A 10,505-nucleotide genomic window follows, 5' to 3' on the forward strand; every position below is an offset into this window, starting at 1 on the left:
TGAGAGAGAAAACCATGAACTGTGGGGTACCTAATCTTACTGTTTCTATAAAAGGACAATACATTATAGGCTGTATTACAGTATTACATTTACAAATCTTAACATTTAAATTCATAATGATAAACAGGATTTTTCAGGGTCTCACTTTTTTATCTCCAGCTGTTTTAACCTTGAGGCTGATACCTGATGATGCTCTAAATAAATACAGTAATCTGCAAGTGCAAGGTTGAAGGTTTATAACAGTTTGACTCCTAAGGATGCTTTCTACACTACCAGTCCATAGGATTCCCAAAAGTAGCATGAGGGACATGTTACAAACTGCACAGCTGTATCAGACTAACAAGGTTTTATGTATGACCAAAGTAAGTTTCTTTCTGAATGACCTGAATGTTCTTAATTTGTTTAAATAAATATAAATATAACAATAAAATTTTAAAAAAATCAACCACCATTAAGAAACAGGATTTTGTTCACTAAAATTCTATTTTCTTGAAATCCTAGCCTGAGCTTTGATCTGGATAAACAAAACCTGGAAAATTACTGTGCTTATGTCTCTGTAATTGAAGACCCTGAGATCTGCACATGCTTTGTACTTGCCAAGGCTGATATCCTTCATTAGGTCCAACTATGCATTTGGAGGGGAGGATGGGGTGACAATCATTGGAAACAACATATAACAAGACAAGACAGCATCAAACAACAAAGTACCTTTCATTGCATGCTTTGGAGAGTGGGAATGTTTGGTTATAGATCTGAATAACAAATAGTAGCTGTGAACATAAAAAGTATGCTTACAAGCTGAAAATACACATTAAGGAACTCAGCTATACTAAAGTTAACACACTTGTTTATGTAGCCATTCACAGATAACTGTGTAGCAAAATTAAAAGCCATATCTAACCTTTATGGTTTCAAAGGAAGTGTTCTACAAAACTGCCATAGTTTGAGCTGATCTGAAACAATAACTTAGCAGATGTGAGCCTGTTTCATTTAGTGGAAAGTTGTGGAATCTGTTGACAGCACAGTTCACATCAGAACTAATATCAAGATGATAGTTTTAACAAGTACATATCTTACATTCATGGACTACCATACTTGTTTAAAAGACTCTTCTCATAAGTCTCTAATTCATTAGAGCAAGACAAAATAATCTGGCAGTGTGCATTAATTTGGACAATATATGTAATGGTATTACAGAAATAGAAGCAGAATATTCCAGAGTCTGGTAGAAAATGAAAAAAAACATAGAATGTGATTAAATAATACAGGCCAGAGTCTACTCTGTCAGGCATCAGTGAATAGTAGTCATTGAAGTCAGTGGTTCGCAAAAAAAAAAATAATTACCTGAGCAAAAATTACCAGTTAAATGGTTTAGGTTTTTGGGTTCTTTTTGGTTCTAAAATTTTAGAGAGAGGACAAAGACTGGAGGTATAGTATGCAAATGAAAGCAATAGATCTAGCCTTCTCTGAAGTCACTGAAAGTCCTTCAGTCATTGCAATGACTTTGCATCAAATCTATTTCAAGACTATTTAGCAGTAATATTAAGCTAATGTTTAATATTAATGCCCTTCTTTTCCTTTTTTTTTTCCCCGAAATCCATAAAGAGCTCAGACTTAGAATAGTCTTCTAATGGGCTTAATCTTCCTTATTAAACGTTTCATGCTATTCAGATTTTTCTTTTCTCTTTCCTTCTACAGGCAGACCAGATCTGGCAGATAGTGAATATGAGGACTTTGCTGACTTCAGAAAGCTGACAGAAGCCAACGGACTTCAGTGAAATACACCTCCAAGCACAGAGACTTTTGGTAGCTTTAAAGTAACCTGTGGGTCATTTGCAAAGACATAGCTACTGGTTCTTTCAGCACACATGGAGGAAGGCAACAAACATTGTAACCCTGGCTAATAGGACTGTGTTTTCCTGTTCAGAAGTAGGAGGCAGGCCAATTATAAAAGGATTATTTTATGCTTAGCCTCCAAGACTTTAACTCTGGCCTGAACACTGGACATAAATAGAAGCCAATTTTAATGACCTGAGATTTTGTTACCTGTGCGTTATTATTGTTATCAGTTCTTAAACACTTTGGTACTTTATTTCTTTAAATTAGAAATGGGTTTGTGGACTAAAATGTGGCCCACAGATTGGGCTCTTCTCATGAAATCATGGCTTATCTTTTCCCTGGGGCTCTACATACAGGTCTCCAAAACTCTGGCCTGCCCAAAAGTTTGCCGCTGTGACCGAAACTTTGTCTACTGTAATGAACGAAGCTTGACCTCAGTGCCTCTTGGGATACCGGAGGGTGTAACCGTCCTCTACCTCCATAATAACCAAATTAATAATGCTGGATTTCCTGCAGAGTTGCACAATGTCCAGTCTGTGCACACAGTCTACCTGTATGGCAATCAATTGGATGAATTCCCCATGAACCTGCCCAAGAATGTCAGGGTTCTCCACCTGCAGGAAAACAACATTCAGACCATTTCACGTGCTGCTCTTGCTCAGCTTTTGAAGCTGGAAGAACTGCACCTGGATGACAACTCCATCTCCACTGTTGGCGTTGAGGATGGGGCATTCCAGGAAGCCATCAGCCTCAAGCTTCTGTTCCTGTCCAAGAATCACTTAAGCAGTGTGCCAGTAGGCCTTCCGCTGGACTTACAAGAACTTCGTGTAGACGAAAACCGAATTGCCGTCATTTCAGACCTGGCCTTCCAGAATCTTACAAGTCTGGAGCGTCTGATCTTGGATGGCAATCTCCTCACTAATAAAGGCATAGCTGAAGGCACCTTTAGCCACCTCTCCAAGCTCAAGGAATTCTCAATAGTTCGGAATTCACTGACTCACCCTCCTCCCGATCTTCCAGGTACACATCTGCTGAGACTTTACTTGCAGGACAACCAGATAACCCATATACCACTTACAGCCTTTTCAAACCTCCACAAACTGGAACGTCTTGATATTTCCAACAATCAACTTCGGATGTTGGCAAAGGGAGTATTTGATAATCTCCATAGCCTGAGACAACTCACTGTAAGGAATAATCCCTGGTTATGTGACTGCAGCATTAAGTGGGTCACTGAATGGCTCAAATTTATTCCTGCTTCCATCAATGTACGTGGTTTTATGTGCCAGGGACCAGAGCAGGTCCGAGGTATGGCAGTCAGGGAGCTCAATATGAATATGTTGTCATGCCCAACCACCACCCCTGGTCTGCCACTTATCATCACCCCAGTCCCAGCTACAACCATGCCAACTACATTAGTTCCCAGCCCATCATTTCCTCCCTCAAGTAGTAAATATAATCCTCTCACTCCCATCATAGCCACACTCCCCACTGTGCCTGACAGGGAGGACAGAGAAAGGGTGACACCTCCTTTGTCTGACTGGATTCAGCTCTCCATCCACTTTGTGAATGACACTTGCATCCAAGTCAACTGGATGTCACTTTTTACCGTGATGGCATATAAACTCACATGGGTTAAAATGGGCCATAGTCTGGTAGGAGGAATTGTTCATGAACGAATAATTAGTGGTGAGAAGCAGCAATCGAGCTTGGTAAATCTGGAGCCCAAATCCACTTACCGGATTTGTTTGGTTCCACTGGATACTTATAACAACTACCGGACTGGAGAAGACACTGTCTGTTCAGAAGCCACAACCAAGGCTTCCTTTTTCAATGGCAGCAACATCCCTTCCAGCCATGAGCAGACGACTTCTCAGAACCTAGGCTCCCCATTTCTGCTGGCAGGGTTGATTGGGGGTGCAGTGATACTTGTCCTCGTGGTCTTGCTCAGCATTTTTTGCTGGCACATGCACAAAAAAGGTCGTTACACCTCCCAGAAGTGGAAATATAACCGGGGCCGTCGGAAAGATGACTACTGTGAGGCAGGGACCAAGAAGGACAACTCCATCCTGGAGATGACGGAAACCAGCTTCCAGATTGTCTCCTTAAATAATGATCAGCTCCTTAAAGGAGATTTCAGACTGCAGCCCATTTATACCCCAAACGGGGGCATTAACTACACAGACTGCCACATCCCCAACAACATGCGATACTGCAACAGCAACGTCTCAGACCTGGAGCACTGTCATACGTGATAGTGAGGGACCATGGGGGTCTCTAGGACAAGGAGAAAAACTCTAGAAAAAATTAGCCCCCCAAGAATAATGAAAAAAATTACATTTGATAAATGTTACACAGATGCATTTATGCATTTGAATACTCTGTAATTTATACGGTGTACTATATAATGGGATTTAAAAAAAAGTGCTATCTTTTCTATTTCAAGTTAATTGCAAATGGTTTTGTAACTCTTTGCTTTTTAAATCTTTAAAAACTATTGCTGAGTACTGTACAGGGTTGTACAATAAGAACCCAATGTCATGGCAAAGGAAAGAATGACTCATTCTTCAAACATTAACCACTTTGCTGTCGAAGCAGTCTGAGGGATGTTAAGTTTCTAGGTGTCCTGGAATACAGGAAAATAAGTGCATATTAAAACAGGGTCACTAGGAACAGAGAAAAGCAATTCAGATAAAATGGGCACAACCCTTCTGACTTGAACCCAGCAGTTGCTGTTGAGCTTCAAACAATTGGAAATATATCCTTTCCTCTTTGTCAGGTCTGCACTTCTCACCTCCAACTGAAAGCTGGAGTTCTGAGTGCTGCCCAAAAAGCTACTCTCTTGTTTGATTAGTTTTCTTTCAATCTACTTGGAATAGGAAACGTGGAAAGAACTGTGTCAAACACAAAGTGACCTTGATTCCTATTTGCAAAAGTTGCTCCAAAAATGTCCCCAATACTATATACTTTATCTCAGAAACTGTTTGTGCTTTTCATTAGGATTAAGAAGCTTTAGGCATTCTCTGACCCTTCTCAGTGGGAGGTGAAGGTTATGTAACAGTACATAACAGAAAGCTGTCATTAAGTTGCATCTCTTAATAGACCATCATTTGTTGACATAGCATGTTCAGGTAAGGCCAGAATGAGGGAAATTCTGAGTGCTCCCAGCTCTGCAGTATTCATGTATGTGTTCATGTAATTTGAAACCTAAAAGTGCATATTGCTGAAAATGTAATGGCAATGCAAAGGTTTTGCTAATAATTTGTATGGTTCAAGCCTTGTTTGACTTAAGGGCCTGAGTTATGTTCAGTATGGAGAAATAGGAGAAAAAAAAGACAAAAAGAGAAAACAAACAAGAAATATATTGTAAAACATTATTAGTACTGGGAAGACCTCGAGGGCTATTATAAACTGAAATATCTTCAGTGGGGAAAATCATGTACAAATCTTTGTGGGTTTTGTTTGTTTGTTTGTTTTGCTTTTTTTCCTTCCCAATTAAAGTATACAGAGACTGACATTAGTTAAGCATTTGATTGACTGGGGAATTTTGAGAACACAAGGTACACAGTGTCCCTCTGAATTACCCTTCTTTTACCTTGAGCATTTTCAAGTTTTCCATAATGATTTCTGTTCCACAAGAAGTAGCTGCGTTTAGAATTTGGTTTTTTATACCCTCAGATTCTTCTCAGTCCTTGAGCTTTACATGCACCATGCAAAATATCATGCTTGTATTAAAACCATAATGCAGCTCTCAATATTATGTAATATTTTAGCTGCTCTGCAAACTCAGTGACTGCCAAGAACTGTGGTGGAATCTAATTATTTGGGGGTTTTTCAGTTTGCTTTTTTAATGTAGCTTATTTTCTCCTGAGTTTGGGGACAAGCTAAAGCTGCATCACATCAGGAAAAAAAAAAAGAAAAGGAAAAAAGATAGAGACAAAACTTCCCAGAGGTAGTAGGGAACCAAAGAGAGAAAGTTTTACAGTGATCACCAAGGGATAGAGAGAAAGTTGCTGCATGTGGATTTGAAGTAAAGGCTGAAGCACCTTCACAGTGGAATGCTTAGACTTTTCACTTTATGAAGCTCCTTATGCTGGAAAAGAGGTTTTTAATCCTTTCCTTCGCTCATTTCACTCAACCCATTCTTGAAACTCAGTGGTCTATGAGCACGTATTTTCTGTAATTCAGATCACATGATAACACTAATTGTCTGCAATAACAAAATGAACCCAGTTACAATTGATGGCAAAGTACAACCATTTTGTAAGGAACCACTTCCTCTCAGCAACACCTTTTAAAATAACATTTTGAAATTCCAGTCTATATTCTATATATTAGCTATTTTCTCCAGCTATAGCGGGTATTCTAAGCAACCTGTGTGGCTACTGTCATAGTTAAGTCACTAAAATTTGGCTGATTAAAAGTTTATATGATTTCAAATAGCATAATTCTAGGCAGAAATGTCTATGCAAAGTGGACGGGTTTTTTCTTTCATCTATTTACTGATGATAAGGTTTATACTTTTGGGCTTTGGTTTTTTGTTTTGGTGTTTTTTTTGGGTTTTTTTTTAATTTGTTTTGGTTTTCTTTAACATATTTTAGATGCCACAGCTCAAAAGACAAGCAGCAAACAGTTGTGCTTCTGCACACTTCTGTTGAATGCTGGAGTTTGCTTGAAGTTAAACAGAGCCAGTGATTCCCATTGGGTGTGGACATAGTATTTAATTTCAATGAAATAACTGGTTGTACATTTGGTTTCAAAAGGCCTCCTTTGAAAGTACAAGCTGATTAGTATTTACTGATGCAGGAGGAATCTTCTGTTCTAGACCTCAGTATACTATAGGCACCTTATTTATAGCAATATTCAGGGAGTTTGACCTGTACTGCAGGTGAATGACCCACAAGCCCAACCTGATGACAACAAATCTGGTTACTTATAGAATAGGGTGAAAAGAGAAGGCATTCACAAGCTGTTTATTTTGATCTTGAATGATGAAACATATATATGTATTTGTATATATATATATATATATATATATATGTAGACTATGACTCGCTTACCTAGATCAAAAATCACAATGATATTAAAGATAGCCTACTTTATGCTTCTCTTCAGTATGAAAAAAAAAATCATTTGTATGTGATACTGACAAAAGTTTCTTTACTATAAAGGCTCTTCTGAAAAAACATTGCTAGCGCCTCATACCAAAATTTGTGGATAGAGCTGGGAATATTATCTAAAAAATTCAGAGTTGTAGTCAACTGAAAGGTCATATCTGTAATTTGAAGACTGTTTCTCCCTATTTAATTGTTCCTTAGCTCCAAAAGGGTTAATGTATTTCAACCTACAACAGAATTTTGGACTTTTCAAAGTGTCAGCCACACAAACATCTGAGTTTTCATTTCAGTTCCCACCTAGATAAGCACTTAGCAAGCAAACTTCACTAGGTAAAGTATGTAGAAAAAGTCAGAGTTAAAAATAGACAACAATCTCTTGGCAATATCAAGTTTAAGACTAGTAGCTTCTTCCTTGGGCTTTGTAAAACTTGGGTGATCTTCACTTAGGGCAGATATCCGACCACACATAATAACTAAAGGCTATAGAGCAGACGTGCCAAATATGTATATGTGCAACTCACTCAAAATGTTCACTTTTAAGTCATGATTTGATCAAGTTCATTGGATCTAGGGACAAATTTTTTTCAGTCAAAATCTTACCCATCTTCCATTGTATACTGCTAATAGTTGACACAGACATGCAGAAAGATTGGTGTAGAATAAAATAAGCATTTAAATGAAATTGTGTTAAAGAAGCATCACAACACTGCTGTTCCCAGTACTTGCTTCCTTCTGAAGACATATATATTTACAAACAGGTCCTTATTTTCATGGATTCTGTCACTTTAATAAGTGCTACTTGCATGTGGCTTGCTGGCAGAAACAAACACCAGATTAATGCATGGACTTTGTGTTGACAGGTTCTTATTGGAACATTATTACTGAATTTCTTTATAAGAATATTTACGGAATAAGCTACTTTGATCTGAAAAGATACTAGCAGTTTTCCATGTAACCCAATAAAGGACTACAGTGAATATCATGAAAAACAGAAAAATGAAGTAGCATATGATATTTGCTACTAGAGTAATTCAACTATATTTTTCTCAGAAGAATTTTCTTTTTTTCATGAGAACAAGTTTCTCCCTCTGAAAAATTTATTAATTTAAATTTTGCAAACAGAAAAACTTTATGCATAGTGATATTATTGTTTTAAGGGTCTACATAAGGCACTTTATTAAAGGCATTGAAGTGAAAGTTCAGTCTCAGCTTTTGACAGTAAAGTGGTTAATTCCCATTGAATTCTACATTTATAGTACTTCTTCACCTTAAATTTAACATGGAGATATTAAAGTTTTTTTATTTAGAACATGAGAATAATGGTTTTACACATGACTTATCTTTACAGCTCAGTGGAAAAACAAAACAGAAGTGAGTGCCAAAACCAAAAGTTATGGCTCTGAACCTCATCAAATCCTGCCTGATGCTCTCTTCTAAACACAGAGATAATCCTAGGAAGCTGATGATCACTCCTTCCCTGAACTCTATTGAACAGGGCACTTTGTATCCCAGATGATACTACAGGCAATTTTGAAGCATTTGGCATTAAACTTTTGTACAGCAGAGAATGTTTTACTCTTTAAAAGGACGCTGGCTAGTAGTCCATATGGAAAACTAGCACAGAAGAGATTTGGCAACCTTTTATTACACTGGGGCTCTGTGGAAATGTGCCTCATGAGAGCTGAATTCTGATCCTCTCAGAAACAGATAAGCTACTAAACAAATTGTTATCATGAGTTGATCCCAAATATCTGGAGGTAATCTTTCATAAAATTGATTTAAACTGAGATATGCACACTTGATTCTGTTCTGTGTTTGGTATACTTTCTATCTTTAACATGGAAAAATAGATGGTTTGAAGTCTGCGTTACCTGTTTTCTGCAATCTGCCATGTTGCACGCATTGTTAACTTCAAAACCTCACTATACACTATATATTATCTTGTTGACATATTCAGTAAAGAGTTATTTAAAAAATACAACAACTTTGCTGTATTTATATTAGCAAGCTAATTAAAATAAGGATGTGGGTATCTGAAAGGGACAAAAAATATCCATTTTCTGTACTTTCATTCATGGAGATATTTTCAGATGTTCTACTGAAACTTCTGTCTGTTCAACCCTCTCTTCAGTTTCTAAAAGACAAATAATATTTGTCTCTCAAAGAGTTAAATAATTTTTTACCTCAGTTTCTCAGATTTAATCTTATCTTTAAAAAGTTATCTCTTTCTAATATGCATATAGAAAAGCAATTTAAAATGAGAACAGACTGTACTCCAGTGTTTGCAATTAATAGGTACACTTAAGGAGTTACACATGTCAATAACAAATATATATATATGTGGAAGCTGTGACTCATTATATGCATAGCCAGTTGATAAATGCATTTTACATTTATTACATGACAATCATGAATCTGTTTTTTAACTATTGTTATCTATTTAATCTGTTTCCTTGACATGAAATATGACTTTTTTTTCCAATTCTCCCTTCAAAATTGTTCTTGAATTTTTAGAATGCACAACATTAATACATAAGCCTTAATAAATTTTTGTATAAAGTAAATCTTATACATAAGATATATGGTAATATATACTATATATAAAGAGATGGTTTAGCTGCTTAGAAATGGAAATTACCTCTCTTCTACTTCCATATACAAGAACTAATTTTTTGCTTTGCTAGAAGGTAAGATGCTGAGTGCTATTTTATTTCAAAGCTTAGAAATTTAATATTTCTGAGTGTCACAGTTCCTCCACAAAATATCTTAATCTCTTTCTTAACCCATATTATCATGTAAAACTACCTAGGGCTGGTGTGCAATATATCCTCACCTAGCCCTGCCTCTTTCCCCCTGTAATATCCCTCTCCTCATTTGATGTTTCTACTCAAGCACATTAGACCCTGATAATTAAACCTACTTGCCTTACCACAGGAGGGTGGACAATAGAGATAATGAGAATGACAAATGCCTGCCATCAGTTATGTATTTCTGACAATGAGGAAATCATCATTTTCAATTGATAATGTTTTCTGTCAAAAAAAGGAATTTACAACCATTGACTTCATCAGGTAATCGTTTAATAACCCAAAATTATTTGTTGTAGCAAAGATAAAACTTTATTTTCAATACTTCTAAGCTCAATTATCTGGAATTTTTCATGCATGTGCAATTGTGTATGAATTTCTTGTGTGTAGAGGATTTAACTACAGAGATCTGTCAAAGAAAGCACATGGAGGAGTATTTTTCATTATTGTTCAGTCAAAATTGTTAATATTCCACTTTAAAAAGTTCTTCCCTTGAAGAAGAGTTATGGTACCACATGGAGAAGGTACCACATTGAAGAAGAGTTATGGCACTGCATTCTACCATTAAAGTAGGTAACAAATATTTTAATTCTACTTGAAATGCCACTGTCAACAAAGACTGAAACTAAAAAATACTAAAATACTTCCATTACACAGATAGAGACTTGGTGAATTTCTTACCAATAATTCCTGAAACAAATTAGCACATTTTTATAGTAAAATCCTGACCCCACTGCCTTCA

General features: G+C 36.7%; 1 protein-coding gene across 5 annotated transcripts in view; it reads left to right on the forward strand.

Moving 5' to 3' along the window:
- FLRT2 (fibronectin leucine rich transmembrane protein 2) overlaps window positions 1-8,743 on the forward strand; it is a 61,560-nt gene extending 52,817 nt beyond the window's left edge. For all 5 annotated transcript variants that reach the window (XM_054634867.2, XM_077180589.1, XM_077180588.1 and 2 more), the window contains exon 2: window positions 1,699-8,743. In XM_054634867.2, coding sequence (XP_054490842.1) covers window positions 2,109-4,094 — 1,986 coding nt within the window. In that variant the 5' untranslated portion in view covers window positions 1,699-2,108 and the 3' untranslated portion in view covers window positions 4,095-8,743. The remainder of the gene's footprint in view (window positions 1-1,698) is intronic.
- The last annotated feature ends 1,762 nt before the right edge of the window (window positions 8,744-10,505 follow it).

The sequence above is a fragment of the Agelaius phoeniceus genome, chromosome 6, assembly GCF_051311805.1.
Source record: "Agelaius phoeniceus isolate bAgePho1 chromosome 6, bAgePho1.hap1, whole genome shotgun sequence".
Taxonomy (NCBI): Eukaryota; Metazoa; Chordata; class Aves; order Passeriformes; family Icteridae; genus Agelaius; species Agelaius phoeniceus.